At 38.2% G+C, this 17,111-nt stretch overlaps 1 protein-coding gene across 3 annotated transcripts in view; it reads left to right on the top strand.

Moving 5' to 3' along the window:
• The window catches only part of SLC25A13 (solute carrier family 25 member 13), a 101,492-nt gene that overhangs the window by 30,361 nt on the left and 54,020 nt on the right, over positions 1-17,111 (top strand). For all 3 annotated transcript variants that reach the window (XM_037383658.1, XM_037383656.1, XM_037383655.1), the window contains one exon: positions 4,384-4,499. In XM_037383658.1, the coding sequence (XP_037239555.1) occupies positions 4,384-4,499 (116 nt within the window). The remainder of the gene's footprint in view (positions 1-4,383; positions 4,500-17,111) is intronic.

Here is a 17,111-nt window from a genome sequence, read left to right as displayed (position 1 = left end):
AAGTTAGGTATAGGTACCAAGTGTAATCAGTGAGAAATACTAAAATAAGTAAGTCATGTGAGCAAAAGACAGACAGCAGAAGAGCTTCTGATTCATGAGCAGAGCAAATAAATGGGCAAAGAGTTGCTTACCCCAGAGCTGAAGAAGCCCCGAGTGTGAAGTATAAAGAACAGTAGCTCTTACGTACAATCTCGCTGTGGTTGCTGTGGATGAGATCTCTTGTGTAGGTCTAGCACAATTCCTGCATTGCCAGAGATTAAGAATTTGAAGGTATTTACCGAACCTGCTGTTGGTGTGACTTTGTCCTTCAGTGAGTATCTGTTGCTATAGGAGCAAGTTTTGCCTCCATGTTAAGTCAGGGCATAGGGTTATTTGGAGGTAGGCTTTCCTTCTGTCCTCTTCCGGAGGCATCTTTTAAAGTTTTCCTTTAAGAAAAGGAAATGCTTTTCTTGCCAGTGGCCAGAGAAGCCTTTCAAAGTGGTCAACTGGTAAGAACACAGATTTTTTTGAAGAATTGTATTGTGTGGCTGTATTTTGTATGAAATGGGCTTAAGAGCTGGTTCCTGGCGTTAAGCTTCTCATTGCTAATTTTAGTTCCAAAAAAATGCTTCTTTTGGCGTCAGCTGGATCAGAAACTCCCCCAAAATACAGTGGCTTTCTCAAGACCTATCAGCAACAGGCCAGGCATTTTCCATCCTGTCTACTGTAACATACTGTGTTTCAGTCTTTTGTTGTACTTTTAAACATCTGTCTAACAAAATAAATATTTACTGCACATCTCTGTTTGGACTGTTGTAACTAACACTTTACTGAGAAATACTGTATGCTTTATTTTTAGAAAGGACAAACTATTCAAAAATAACACTTGGAAATGCCAGCATTTTCCATTATTATTGGATATAAATTTATCCTCTAATGCACCAATTTACACTATACTTAGTTTACCTAGGTTGCAGCGTAAAAATAATAGATGTAGGTTCAATTTGTGTCCCATTATGTTACCATGTTTAAATTGCTGATACAGTAAAAACATATGCATTGATTTCTGAGGAAGCCTCTTCATCATTGCTTTTGTATTATTACAGTGGGTAATGGCTTTTTTATTTTGCATGGCTACATGTGCACTTTCTGTGGTTCAGAATGCATCGTGTCTATGCTATGCCCAGATACCGTGGGTGTGAGCACCAAAAGAAGCAGCATGGAAGAAAGGGGAGAGCAGTAAATAGTGGTTCTGCTGCACCATACCCAGTTGTTGTATTTGGACTCTAGCTCTTGTCTGTGGATGTTTTGAAAATATCAAGAATTTCAGCCTTCCCAAATAAATTGTGCAATATTGGCACTGGTAATGCTGATGTGAAGGTGAAGGAAGACTTTGACTGGTTGGGTAGGATATCTTCAAGACTGAAGTAAAATTCTGTAAACATTTCAGGTTCTTCTCTTTGCACTGTTAAAATCACTAGGCTTTTCTCTGCTTTTGTAACATAAATGAACACTTGTTTAGGTAGATGAAATAACTCTTTAAGTAGTATATTGAAGTCCATGTTAGTATGTGCTGTTTAATGACACCTAATGATATTCAGTGAAGGGTTATGCTAAACCCAAAAGGGTGATGCTAAACTGGAGAGAAAATGTGTTACCCAGGCAACTACCCTTGTGCAGTATAGAGAAGTGAGCATATGGCTATGTGGTACACATTATTTCAGCATCTTTAAGCATTAAGAATCACACGTGTAATTGACTGTGAAAAATTACTGCTCAGTTACTGTATTGTATGGTCATAATAGGAGTAAATGAATACGTCGTTGTTAGAATAGATCTGTTGGGAATCACTAGCAGGCTAGTCTACTTAGGGAGCAAAAATACAATAAGAAGAAAATAGCTGGTTTAATTAACATGTAAAAATTGGGTTAATTTGAATTCAGCTGGCACAGCAGATATTAATGTCTCTTCTTTACCAGTCTGGCTAGAACCACACAATTTGTACGTTTTTAATCTTCCTAGTACTATGAATAATTGTTTTTAAAAATGGGTATGGGATTATTTTAAGCATCGCTTACTGACTTATTAGGGGGGGTTATTACTTGCAAATACTGGCAAAGAATGCTTCTATCAGTATAAAATCCTGTAACAGTGTTAATACATGGAGTTTTAATGAAATCTAGTCCTAATAACATAGAATATGTTCTTAGTGTGGTGCTGGGATAGGTAATGTATTTCTTTTCTGTGCTCTCAGCGCTGTGTTGGGATATGCTGGTTGTTGTTTCAGACAAAAAGTGGTTTTACCAAAATGGTGTTGGCAGATATTTTACATCTTTAATTATAAAGAATCCTATTCTAGAGTCTTGTCGCCTGCTATCTGTTTCATTCTTTCTGTGTGTGGGGTTTAGAATCTTTGGGACATAAGAACCAGTGCATTGTATCTGTTTGCTGCTGTGGAAGTTGTCAGGCATGTAAGCCGTAATAGTGAGCATTTTTAACCTGTAAATCACATGGTTTTGCATTTATGCATATTTATTGTGATACATTGGTTTGAAATTGAAGAAGATGCTGCATTTAAAAAAAATATTTTGGCTTAGGAGAGAGGAATGTTTTCTTCCATTTAAAGACTCGGTATCTCTGTATTCTGCATCTAACAGTAGGGAGTACTGAGAGCTCCCAAGGAGTTTAAAATAAATGACTCGATGGCCCCCATGTGCTAACGTGCATATGTAGCAATTCATTGGCTTCTCTGCCAGTAAAGCTTGAGGCATGCTTATATGTTTACTGGCATCATCAATTGTGAGTTTAATATTAAGAATACCTGAGGAGGTTTCTTTTTATTTATTTCTCACACTACATAATAACCTATGGTGGCAAGTTCCCAGAGCTAATTATTTGTTAGACTATTTCTGACTCTACTTATGCGTTCTTTTACTTTTATTTAGTGCATATATGTTGAGGCGGTAAAGTAGAAGAGCTTTTTGGCCCTCTCTGTCATGCTTTTTTTTTTAATGTCCTCTTTAGTTTATCTTCTCATGTTTTCATGTTCTTCATGGAAATCAGCTTCTGTTGTCCTGTGGATGTTTGGCTGCTGATGGGCAGCAAGTGCACTTCATTGTGACTTGAAATTCATTCCCTTAAGACAGGGTGACTGGAAATTGCTATATATAGTCATTGGTCATCATACCTTGATGGAATGAACATCCTTTCCAACCTACTTAAACACACTATGCTTTGCTGTTGCTGCGTAGAGAGTGGAAGTTTTCATTGAATTGGCTGCAGTGCCATTTTAAGTCAAAGTTCTAAGGATACAGTTAGTTTCTAATTAAAAAAAAATGGTTTTGTGTGTGTTTCTTGACATTTGTTATGCTGAATTTTGTGCTTCTCAGAAATAAATCTTTGTTCTCAGCTACTGCCATGTGAACCCATTAAAGCTACACTCTTGCTACACTGACGTAAAGCAGCCTGGAGAGAGGGCAAATCTTAAATCTCCCAGACTGCAAGTAGGCCCTGCAGCCACACATTTGAAGGTGATTTTAAACTACACTGCCTAGACATTAAAGTAGCGAACCAGAAGAATGGTTGGCCTTTGCCTCTTTATGAATATGAGTTTGATCTCTATTTGAACTCTTGGGTGTGACCGAGAGAAATGAGAACTGCTCAAGGTGTTTGCTGTATCAAATCTGCAGCTGGAAACAGTGCCAAGTTGTCTAATTACGTATTTCTGCTTATTAATGAACTTAAGGAAGGGCACCTCTGCTTTTATCTTTGCTCTGCTACTGCGCTGGTGTATTGGGAACCTGGCTGTAATGATGAATTTGAATAAACTGCTCTTGGGTTGAGGAAGAACGTGCAGACTACTGCTTGAAATTTGTGACTCAACACGCAGGACTGGAGGGCTGCGATGGATGACTAATAAGTTGGTAGCAAACAGATAACACATTCTGATCGGTTCCTTCAGAAGTGAGTGGCAGCATACAGGCCTTGAGTGGATTTGCTTTCCAGAAGCCTTAAGTACTGAGTCTTGAAGGAAGTTACTCATATCTTTATTGGCTCTCTGTCTTGCCAGAGGAGGGAGGTAGGCTCCCCCAGAGGGCAGTTCAGTTAGACATTAAAGCTGAGGTGAGTAGCCACGCTGAGTGCTTTGCTTGTTTTGTGTTCTGTTGTGACTTGCTGAGAGGAATAATTCCTTGTTCAACAAAGTAATTTCCATCTTGCAATATAAAGGCCTCCTGACAGCACTGGTGATAGGGCATTTCAGGATAAATTTTAATCCCTGTAGATAACATTTTATACACATTTTGGTTGTGATCTTATTTCTTTTATGTAATCTATGTTATATTGTGTTTCAGTTTTCTGCAAGCAAGTGGTTTCATAGCTCCTGCTTTCTCCTTCATCCCTTAGGTTGATATCGTTTCAAGAGTTTGTGGCATTTGAATCAGTCCTGTGTGCTCCAGATGCATTGTTCATAGTAGCCTTTCAGCTGTTTGACAAGACTGGCAAAGGAGAAGTTACTTTTGGTAAGACTGTTGTTAAATGTACACTGTTAATGTAAACCCCCCTGCTTATGGCAAACTATTTCACCTTCTGTTACTGCAGGAAACACTGTGATTGGTAGTGGAACTACACTAGTGCCAAGCAACTTTCTGGCTGAGTTTAACTCATTTACACGTGTACAATATGAATTCAAGGTCGTGGTCATCTTGGTGGTTTTCTCAGGGAAACTGGTCACTTCTCTTTTTCTCTTCCCCAGTGTGCTTGTGCAGGTCTTCAGAACAGCAGTGAAAGGTGACTATAGGAAATGATTGTAAAACCGCAAGAAAGTTGCCAGAAGACTTGGGTGAATGTTCAGTCTGAAATTACCGTGAATTATTTTTTGTTTAAATTGGCTATATTTCAAGCTGCCTTCCTTTTAAGGCTTAAAACTTTCTTCTGTGAGGTTTTACAGTAATAAATCCATTATTACCTGGCTCCCCCCAAAAATTCAGCTTTGCGTTGGAGGTGTGATGTTTACACTGACAACATGAGAAATGCTCAGGCCAGTTTAAAACTTGATTACGGGGAGTGTTTAGCTTTTGATATGTGCAGGACTGTCTGCCATCTGCCTAATGATAAGGGCCATTCTGTCTAAAAGAAGGATTCAGAAATTAGCAGTTTTGAGTAACTCGAGACATGGAGCTTGCACTTCAAAAAGCATGGGGGATTTTTTTGCCCTCAGTACCTATGCTGGATAAAACTGCTATTTCTAATCTTCTACATTTGGACACAATTATCCATATGTCTCAATTTTTATTAATTGGTTGTTAAACACTTTTAAGTAAAAGGAAAGTTGGATGACATTGACTTTGTCTTTCCAAAATGCATGGTTCACATGTCTTTTGTTTTTTGCTAGTGTTCCCCACACATGTTTTATACTCTGTTAAAAAAGCCCTTCCCTTTCCATTTGAACTGACAAGATCCTGTTATCGTTGCTTGAAGCACATCATTATATTCCTTTTACTATCTCCAAAAATCTGTATTTGAAGTTGCGGCTGGTGAGAAGACTTGCTGTCTCTTCTTGTGTCTGTTTTGTTTTTTCATTGTTTTGGTTGTCTGTTGAGTTTGTGAAAGATGTGCTTTTTTTGTGCGATACTGCTTGTTAGAACATTTTTGTAAAAATTACTATGGATGCTAAAAGATTTGAAAGAATTTCAGGAAAAAGTTCTGCTGATCATAACCTCGATGAAGGAAGTATCTTGTGCCTAACAGTCTTGTGCATGTGTATGAACAGAGGCAAGGAGAGATGGCATGCTTTTAAATCAGCAGTGCACACGTATTCTGCAGAGGTTTTGTTCCAGTGCAGACAAACCAGGGTTCCTGGAATGCCTGTGATGTGCAGGTTCTTGTCTTCATCAGAGCCTCCGGTTGCTTGGAGCACTCGTTAATAATCTAGGAGAAACTGTAGTTGTTTGATCTGAATGCTGAATCAGTCTGACTTAACTTTTTTAACTCTTGGCATTCTTGTTCTTATTTTTCCTGCTGGCACATGCTTCCCTTGGGGTTTGACGTAGTGAGTCAAGGGATTTGTTTGGCGTTTGAAGTCCATTGAAGTCCTTCTAGTGATGAGAGAAACTCCTATGCCAGGCTGTATTTAAGGTATTTGAAAGAGGAGACATGCCAACATTGGCAGAACCTCAGATAGGTTTTTTTTAATTCTGTCCTCTCCCACTTTGAAAACATAAATGCATTTGTAACTTCTATATAGTACCTTGTGGCTACCAACCCAGCAAATGTCTAGAGTGAGGAGGATGTGAGAACTGTCTCAGTGTTGCACATTCTCAGCAGGAACAGTTGACCTTTAGCCAAAGCTGGTTTTTACTTTCTATCGTAAGAAAAAAACCTTTTGTTCCCCAAATTCTGACACTTCCACCCCACCCCCTTAATATTTTCACAAATAAATTATTACAATGCTATCCTGTAACTTGGACACTCAGTGCCTCAGTCCTGCATCTTAGAGGTCAATTATGAGATCTTTTTCCATTTACTTGAATGAGAGTGGGATCAAGTCCTTATCAAGGTTAGGAGACTTAAATAGGGGTTTTGTATACTGTGGAATTACAGCATGAAAGGAACAGAAGAAAGAAAAGGGAAAATATCGTTTTTCACTGTACTGCTGTTAGGTGTAGTATCTCAAGGATCCCATTTTAAGTCTGTATCTCATTTTATTGTTGTAAAGAAACAGTATGGCTTATCTGTGCAGGCATTGTTTTTCTGTATACTGAGGTTAATGGTATAAATATTTTAGCTTACACCAAATGGAATATAGGGCTTCCCAGCTGTGAATTTCACATTTTCTACTAAGCAAATCATCTGAGTCTTATTCTTCCACAGGTGCACTTAGCTTGGCACCTTTGTAAAACAAATAATGGGCTTTGCATCAGTGAACTTTTACACTGAATGCCACATCCAGGCTGTGGATATTTAAGAGAATGTTCTGGGTAAAGAAGTTCCAGTATTTAATACTTTGCATTTACTTTTCTTGAAAAATGCTGCACTTACTTTAGCTTCTGGGTTGGAAATGCCTTTGCATTTTAGCCATATGTTGACATCAATACAATTTTAAATGTTTCGTTTCTTTCAAGTTGGAAGTTAACTGTACCTGGTCCTTCAACAGAGCTAGCATCTGTTTAAAAGGGCTGATCGGAAAACAGCATGGGTACGTGTGTGTGTGTGTGTGTGTGAGAGAGAGAAGTATTTCTAGTTTATTGCTTTTCGAGGTGAATGAAATGGCCACTGGTAAATTAGTGACCAGTGGCTGATTGAGACTACACCTGGCTGTTGCATCATGTCGTAGATTTACCTGCTGCTGAAGTGTCAAAGCTTTGACAGTTTGCGAGGAGTTAAAGCTCTCAGCAGGAATGTGAGAGGAAGTTTAGCTGGCTTTTAAATTTGAGGCAAAGAGCAAACCATTGCTTCTTACTGTTGAGTGTTGACAGGCACATAAAAGCTGATAATGTAAGTCCAGGGGTTTAAGAGACTTAGTAGAGTTGCTTTTTTGTCATATGACTGTATTTTAATGCCTCATTAAAGAAGCAGAGCCCTTTGAAATTCTTTACTAGATGGTGTTTAAAAAAAGGCGAGATTGTTGGGTAAAAATGTCACTGTTTAAAAACTAAGTCATTTTAACCTCCATCTCTAATTTTGGATGGATAAATGAAATGATGGGAGCTAACAGTTTTGAGCTGTGAATAATGCAGTGGTGATACCTAGTGACTGGAATTTTTCTTATACCCATTCTCACAGCACTAATGAAGGGCAAAATAAGCATTGACCACGTTGGTTTTGCTCACAGAGAAAGGAGAGGCACAAAAAGGGATGCGATTGCCTGAATCTGTGCTGTCAACTGGTGTTGAACCTGGCTTTGAAGATTTTCTTTCTGATTTGTTTTAAAGTAGAATTTCCCACCAGGCAGAAATTCTTGCTCTCGTACTTAATGAAATGTAGCTGTGGTATAGTGTGTGTTTTCCTGGTTTTGTTTTTGGGTTTTTTTTTCTAAGTTCATCTAATTCAACCTGAAGCTGTTTCAAAATGGATGCTGTGCTGTGCTGCTTGGATAATATGAGTATGCTGTAAAGCAAGTCAGTCTTTAATTAAAAAAAAAATTAAAAAATTAAAAACACACACCCCCCCCAACCCCAACAAAAATGGGAAGGGAATAGGGAGCCCAAACCCCAAAGTGTTGTTTGTTTAGTATAACTGCTGCAGAATTGAGCAATGTACTCTGCTTTTGTCTCAAAACAAAACTTTTATTTACATATAGACAGCAGCTATTGTGGGTCTCCTCTTCTGTTATTAATTATATCAGTACAGTTCTTAGATAAACACATTAATTAAGGATACATCTTAGTAAGCACTCCTGTTTACTTACCAGATACTTGGAATTGCCTGAATACTTGTTTGTAAACTCTCTAAAAGCACATAGCTCTTAACAGAGGTTTAAATAGCTCTACAGCTATTGTGACGAGCTTCAGAGTTTTTCCTCTGTAATGCTCTGATACTTTTTCAATATGCAAAGAATTATTACAGGAGTCTCACAATTGCTTTCCTGACCAAAGGATTAGGTTCAGACTGTCTAGGCTAGCTCTTACTTTTGATACAGAGGATTGTTTATTTTATGCTTTGCCCTGTAATTGCTTGGTATGACTTGACTCTCCTTATGGGATCTCTAATTGTATTTTTTTCTTACAACACCTAGGTTAGTGATGCCCAGCCTAGTACACTGGATATCATGTAAAGCAAGAAAAAATTAAATCTAAACTACCAAAATAAATGGCTGAGGCTGTAAACATCGATCACTTGATAAATTTCTCTGTTTCTCTGTGAAATTTCCATTGCTGGTTCAAATTGGTTAGAAACCATTTGTTGCCAGTGATGTGTTAGCTTATACCTATACAGTGAAACATCTGTTGGTATATAAATGACAGTTGCCTAGACATGATGATCCCAACAGCAACATTACAAAGCAAAATTTGTTTAGTCTGATATTTTTTGTTGTTTATACTAGTTTTTGCCAAAATAATGGCCAGTTTTAATTAAAAGAGGATGTAAGGAGGACTTGTTAGAATATTTATTTTCTTCAAAACATTTTTGAAATCTTCTTGTTACTGTTTTTGGAGAATTTAATTTCTAAACATATGTCAACTTGGCAAGTTTTTCTTGTTTTGGTTTTTCTTTTAACTAAAATGTTATGTAACCAGGCAGGCTTTCATGAAGGCATCATAAGTAAAACAAAGCCTGTTTAGTCACAAAGAGAATCTGTCGTTTGAAATATTAGGAGAAGCTCCATCCTTTTATTGCAGTGTGTTCATTTGGTCTAGAAAATACAGTTGAATTTTCTATAATAATCCAGAAATGAAATGTGGTGTTTTGATTTGTTCTTTGTTGTTGGCTCTGTTTTGTCTTTTTTTTTTTTTTTTTTTTTTTTTTAAATAAAATCAAAGTTACCTACTCAGAAACATCAGCTTGAAGGTGAGCATCTCTCTTCTTTATTACCAAAACCCAAGGAATGATCATAGAATTATCAAACAGTTTAGCCTGGAAGGGACTGTGGTAGCCACCTTGCAGGTTCATACCCTTGCAGGGCCATCAAGATTAGGTTGCTCTGGGGGCAACATCCAGTCAGTATCTCTGAGGATGGAGACTGCGGCCTCTGAGCAAGCATCTTCCAGTCTTCAACCACCGTTACAGTGAAAAATAATTCCCTGGTGCCAAGTTGTGATTTCCCATGTTCCAGCTTGCATCCATTGCCTTTTGTCCTTCCACTGTGCATCTCCATCTTACCTTCACTGCCCTGTTGGGTAGTTGCCGACAGCAATGATGTCCTCCTTTAGCTCACCTTTCTCCAGGCTGAGAAAACCCCATACCACCAGCCTTTCTATACGTCATGGACATCAACCCCAGACTATTTTATATTGAGAACATAGAAGTGGTGTTTTATTTTAGTTAGCCAGGTTATGCTGTTTACCTTGGTGGAAGTGATCTGGGTTTTTTATTATTCTTTTTCAGGGCAAAAGTGGTAAATTTAGGTTTTATGCTCTTATGGGATCTGGTGCTTTCCAAACCTGTGGTCTTTGGTATTTTGTTGCTTACTTCTAAGGAGGCCAAGAAAGGTAATAAAGAAGTGTAAGGCTGGTGCCTGTAAACTGAAATTATGGATATCCGCAGCTCAAGTAGAAATATTTTTAAGGGACTGCATCTTGGAAGAATGTTGAAAAACATTTCTGTAAGCCAATTATGCAATAGTATGTGTATAAGTTCGTGTTACTTCCCCTTACATCCAAGGAGGATAGAAGAAGCAGACGAGCTTGGATCCAAAATCTTAACCGCTGAGAGTGATGGTACTCTTGGAAAGAGCCTGCTTTTTTGGGGATATTTGCAATGCTTAGCAGAGGTAACAGAAGCACTCACGTATCTCAGTCAAAAGTCAGGGCCAGGTTGAACTGGACAGTGTATGGTTATGTCACGAGGAAATGAATTCACAGTTCTTAGAAGTGACAAGAGCACAAAAGCCAGAGCATGGGGAGGGTAAGAAGATAAAAAAGTAAGAACATTTTCAGTGGAGGGGTGAAACTAGAAGCTTATTGTGGATCTTTTGATTGGCAGAAATCATGAAGGCACAAATGTGTTCTCTGTGATAATGTTTTCATTAAACATAAAATTAACCTGTAAGACTGCTCTGTCCTTGTTGAAAAGTTTAGATAGGGCAAGGAAGTTATAACCAGATGAATTTTGTTCAGTAGCTAGCGCCTCTCTCCTAAAGGGGGATGCATGCTGAACTTTTTGTTAGGATTCGTACTGACTTCATGGTTTGGTGGGGGCTTTGGGGGGATTTTTTGGTTGTTGGTATCTTTAAACTCTGCTTATGACATCTGAAAAACATTTGGTTAGGAATACTGATCTTAATCTCACCTCTGTGTATAACAGGTGCTATACAGCCTTTGTTGCTTCTTCTAATGGATGGGGTTCACATCTGAATGGAAGCCACTTTTAGTGAGAGACTCCAGCCTCCTGCTTCTCTGCCCTGCTGTGACTGTCTCTGAGGGTGCTGGCACTCCGTTGGGCCTTACACAGTACAGTACATTTTCTGCCTGGAGATGTGCCGAGTTAACCAGTTCATTTTATGAGGGCGGCCCAAGAAACACCGTATGCTTTTGCTTTCCATTGACATGCTCCAGATGTTAGTATGTTACCTGGAGGTGAAAAACCATTGTGAAGGCAGCCATTTTTTGATATATGTGGAGATTTATTGCACTTCTTTAAATAATCCGTTTGTACTGCAAAAAGAACGACCTTGATTTTTGGAACATTCTTAGTGACTTAGGAGCAGTGTTTTCTGAATGACTGACTGTAGATACACACCAATACCAGATTGGCATGTATGTGTTGTATGGTATCTTGTCAGAGATCAGAAGAACTGCTTAGAATCTGTTCCAGTTCAGTGGGTCAAAAATCCAGTTTTTATGAAAGACTAACTGTAGATTTGCACAATTGACTATAATGGCTCCAGTTTTAAAATACAGAGGAAACAGAGAGCACTTCCAGTTGATGGGATAATTCATAATACTGCATGCTTAGATGGCTAAAATACTATGCTTTCTGCTGCTACTTTATGCTACTTAAAAAAGAAAAAAAAAAGTCTGGAAAAGGTGGGGAAAAGCCAACTTGAGAGTATGTTTCCACTGTATGAGGTCACTCTTTGGTTAACAGTAAGCTGAGGGTTAGCCATCTTTCGTATAGCTGTATATCCTGTTGGAAAAAAAACCCCAAAATACCAACATGATTACTAGGCAGCATTCGGGGAGGAACCAGAAGCTTCCTCACCAGAATATATTTAAACTACGGCAGCAGCAGTATACCACTTTAATCTTGATTTTTATTTTAATTTTTCCCCTATCCCCTTTTCAAATTGTCCTGGAACTACAGATTAGAAGAAAGTGTTTTGTTATTACAAATTTTAATATGAAATTTCAGAGAGCAAAATACACGTACTTTTGCAGTGTGTGTAATTTAGTTTTCTAAATTGGAAAATCTGCTGTTACCTAGCAGTTAATGACTATTTTTTTCCAACATTTGGAATGCAGGACCTGATTTGATAAGCTGATAAAAGAAAACAAAACTGAGAACATATTGGAAGTGCTCAAAGTGAAAATTACAGTTTAGGTAGGTTTGGGGGTAGATAGTTAGACATTTTAATTGAACTAAAATAGTTTTATACTAATACAGTACTGTTGTGGGAGTACATTTTATGCTGCATTTGAAATTCAAGTATTTAAGTGGGGGAAAATGTATGTTAATGCTTTGCAAGAAAGTGATTTTTTTTTTTTTTTTATACCATCTATCTAAGCAAAATAGCTGTTAAAGAAATAGAGCTCTCAAGTCTGTACTGGAGAGTAAAGTGTAAAGTTTAGGATAATTTGTTTAAGCCAGGAGTTTGCTTTTATCGCTTTGGTTGTGTATTAAACTGCTGTAGGAAACAATCATATGAGTTCTGAAGTAAATTTGTGTTTCCTGGACAGCTACAGTGAAGTCAGCCTCTGCCAGTATAGAAAAAGGTGTTGAGTCAGTCTGGATTCTGAAAGTCCAGTGTTTTTAACATCTTGTGATGGGAATAACAGAAATGAGTCCAGATGATGATTTCACTTACCCACATGGAAACGGGGGCATTGAATTTGGTACGACAGCTTTGGTTGCACACAAGCAATGCTGCCTCCTGTTAAGCAGTGGAAACTCCTGCTTGTCTGTTACAATTCAGCACTAGTCCACAGCTGGACTAGCTCAACATAGTTAAATTGGTTAAAATTACCATTTTTATTATTTTAGCTTAATTTCATCTTTGGGGATTTTTTTTTTTTTTTTTTTTAATTTGGAGTAACTAGTCCTATCAAAAAATAACCTACCACTTACACATGCATGTGCACACACAAAATTATAAAATGAAGTGAATTTTTCTAGGTGTATATGTGCAGCCACATTTTTCAGGTGCAGGTGAAACTGCTCTTAGTCTAAATGGATCAGGTGCACTAATGGAGGGTTTTGCACTCTTGTGAATGAATCTGTTTTAAAACAATAACGACGCTGCATGATAGAGTGCAGATAAATTGCACTGACCTGAGCTGCTGTCTTTTTTCGTACCAGTGCCCTCACCCTCCTCAAGTCGTGTGGTACAATCCCATTATCTTCAAATTATGTGCTCTGCTTCTACTCTGCCAGCTTCAGTTTGAGTGTTCTGCCAGATACTTTCCTTGTAATATTTTAAGAAGGAAAGGAGCTAGTATATTTTTTTATTATTATTCAGAATTGCAGAATAGGTTGTGGTCCATGTTTTGCACAAAATTAAGAAGCAGTGAAGATACAGCATCAGTGTATTATTTCAGGGCTTCTAACCTGTGGAAAAGGTGGCTGTGACAGACCTTACTGCTTTGTCGAGGGGAGTTGGAGGGATGAGTACCTTTCCTTTGCAATCCTTAGTAATCAAGCTATTCCAATGTGTTACTTCATTTACAGCATGGCTGCTATAAAACTATTTCAACCCATTTCCTTGACAGAGTAGCAGGGACATCAAGGTGATACTAGTGCTTGTACTTCCAGAGCATTGTACCTCTTCTGGGTGAATGGGGATAAACAGACAACCCAGTCAAGTACTTGGACTACCCATCATTCCACAACTTAGCTGAGCAGATGTGATGTCGACATTTGTTTTCCAAAACAAAAAGTAATCATTATAGAACACTTAGTGCCAGACTGTAGAAGGATAGGAATGACCCCTAACTAGCTGTGTATTTGAAGTTCACATCAGTAAATAAAACCCCAACAAAATAAAACAAAAAACCTGAACAAAAAAACCCAGTCAACTCAAACCTTGGATAAACCCTAACAATTCCAGTAAAACAAGATGATACAAAATATTACTTGAGTGTTTGGCATGTATATATTTATATCTGTACACATGTGGTTTTGCACAAGTTTATTGTACTTTTTCGGTGGCCAGGAACAGCAATGGCTAGCTGCTCTGCCAGGCAGGTGAGCTGGCAGTCGAGCAAGCAGGGCATGGGCACAGATCTCACTGATGAGGGGCACAACCCCACACTACCTGAGCAAGGGCAGAAGAGCAGGTCTGGTGACAGTGACCAGGGTCAGCTAGAGAAGTCCACAGGGATGAGGCAGGTCCAGGGTAGGGCTGGGAAGTCACGTCAGGGGGTTGGGGCCACTGAGATGCAGGTGTCCTTATGGTATGGCTCAGGAAAGGAGGATCAAGGACCTGAGATGAGGCTTCTCCTAGCTCTTTCTCCTGCAGCTCTTTGGACCCTGATCTCTTGTGCTGATGGATGGGGGTCACGGAGAAGAGGTTGTAGAACCTGGTGGTGCACACAGGGACATGAAACTTGTGGAAAATGTGGAGTTGTTTGGAATGGTCAGTGAAGACCAAAGCCTGCGGAAATCATTCTGTTCTCATCTTCGCTGAGCTTTAGGTCAGGTCTTGCTTGGCAGTTGGCAGAGTGCTGGGATTTTCTAGTCACGATGGTGAAACAGCTGTTATCATCAGTAGTTTAATTTGACCAACTGGACTTCCGTCTTTGCCTTTTCTTTCGTGTAAGATTTATTTTAAATGACTGGGGAAAAAATACACTTTTTATTACAGCTATTTAAAGGAAAACTGTTGCCAAACACGTGAACAGAAGTTCTTAACCATTAACAAGACATGATTTTATAAAGGTATCACCTTTTGTCTAAGCAGAGTGAGAGGGATTTACACATTCAGGTTTCAAAAACCTTATCTCTTTATATAAAATATCTATTCCACACTTTTTGCATAAATTTTGCTTCATTAATCCAAGTTGTAGCTATGATGCTTTTATGTTCCTCTTCAGGGCCTTAAGTGTGATGGATATAGAAGCAGTTACTGCTAGAAGGGTTTGAAAAGGTTATCGGTGCATGGGGAACTCTTGTTAACTTAGAATAATTCATGTCCTTTCAAATTTGTCTTTTGTTTTCCTCTTTGCGGAAGGTAGCCTGTGTTATTCGTAGTTGCCATTGCCAGTATCATCAGGATAATATCTTCTTTTCTCAAGGTCCAGGGTTTTGGTACAGGTTTTCTATACCACAAATAGCTTAATTGTGTAAAGGTATAACATATATAAAATGTGTAGAACCTATAATTTACATAAAATAGAGACCATGAGGACAGCTTTTCTACAGAATGTTGCAACTATTTTGTAAGGGCAGTGAGATTGTTGTAGATGATCATGAGATTTTTTCTAGCTATACAATGAGATATTATTAACTATATTGGACTTAACAGTGATGCTGCTTGAAAAATTTATGTACTTGTGGAAATAAGTAGTTCAAAAGAAGTCAGATTTAATACATCAGGTATTTATGGACTGTACCCTGTAAAGATTTTAGTAGCTTATTCTGTCAAGTGACCTTTCTTAAATATAAAATGTGGTGTGATAATGACTTTCAGGTTTTTTCCTTTTAAAATTTCGCATTTCCAAATAGATAATATTCTCATGGGGAATATTAGTGGTCTGTGTTGCGTCAAGAGTGCCTGTAGTTATTCCAAAGCTTGCTTTATTTCTATTGTAATTCTTAGTCACAGTATGGAAATGTGAATGCAGTATACTTCTTTATACAGTAAGCATTTGCACATAGACATTAGTATGTTGGAGAGAAGAAAGACCCCAGGACTCAAAGGACCAAAAACCCCCACTGGAAACCAGTAGGCAACTCACCTGGAGGAAAAAGAACAACTTTTTTGTACAGTGATCAGAAACCAATGACAAGGTATCAATTTTTTAATTAGAGGCAGCGCAGGGACAAAGAACTATTTGTTTTAGAACTTTGCAATTTATTTTAAAATTGAGCTTCAAAGTTAATTTTTTTAAATATGGACAAAATGACAGCATGGATTTCTAAAAGTGAGTATTTAAAAAATTTCTTCAACCTGTTGTTCGTTTTGCTTTCCAACAGCTGTGGTTTGAACAGAGCAAACACAGAAATTTATGTTTTGCTACCTTTAGGTCTTGTGCTCTTATGGCTCCAGGTGTAGGAGCATTAATATTTTGCCTTTTTAAAACTGAAACTAAAACAATTGAACTGTTTTATTATGGATTTAAAAGCTATTGATAAAATATCAGTTTAGCATCAAACCACAGTTGCCCAGAGAGGTTGTTGAATGTCCATCGTTGGAGATGCTCAAATCTCAGCTGTCCATGCCCTGAGCAACCTGACGTGGTTGGACATTCTTTGGCAGGAGAGTGGACCAGTTGATATCCAGATGCCCTTTCTGTCACGAGTTCTTCTGTAACTCTGTGAAACAGGTTCCTTTGAAAAAAGGTCTATACACACAAAGTAACTCTTGGCTACTGAAGAACATTGCTGCTTCTGTGTTTTACTGTGTTTAGTTCAGCGACTTGTGGGTAGCTGTGGAACTTCAGCTGCAGGTTTAAGGCAAAAGTACGTTTTAAAATTATCCATTTTTTATTTTAATACTAGACTTAGATGATTAGGAGATGATACTGTTAGAACTGATCAATAACTTTGAGTGAGTTCTACAAATCGGATACCTTTTGATCAGTAAATCACAGGTTAAAACACCTAAGGTTTGTAATGGAGTATGAATGGTCTTTATTGTCTGAATCAGGCAATCTGACTACTAAGATGAGACTTGCATCAGTGACATTGTGGTAGATGAATGGATGATGACACCTAGCAAGAAAAGAGGGAAAACACTGTCCCCTGAGTATATAGAAGAGTTTGTGAACCAAAACTAGTTGCAAAAAGGAAGTACAGGGTATGTGTAAAAAGGTAGTGGCAAGCAGGATACCCCATCTTGTGCTGTCAAAGAATCAGTAGAAGCACAGTAGACAATCTTCCAGTCAGCTGCCAGCACTACAGTCCGACATGCAGTCTGTCAGAAAAGCATCTGGTATTAGTTGCCAAGTCATATTGACATCAATATACAGTATGATTTTGAAAAGATCAAGTAGTGTAAGGGAGTTCTCTTACTATTGTACTAAATACCAACACTAATGTGGTAGTCTGTGTTTTCCAAGTCGTAGGAAATATTAAGCGTACCTCTCCTGCTTGGACTG

The sequence above is a fragment of the Falco rusticolus genome, chromosome 4 (assembly GCF_015220075.1).
Source record: "Falco rusticolus isolate bFalRus1 chromosome 4, bFalRus1.pri, whole genome shotgun sequence".
Lineage (NCBI taxonomy): Eukaryota > Metazoa > Chordata > Aves > Falconiformes > Falconidae > Falco > Falco rusticolus.
The sequence above is the reverse complement of the archived record's forward strand: the minus strand, read 5'-3'. Positions and strand labels throughout refer to the sequence as shown.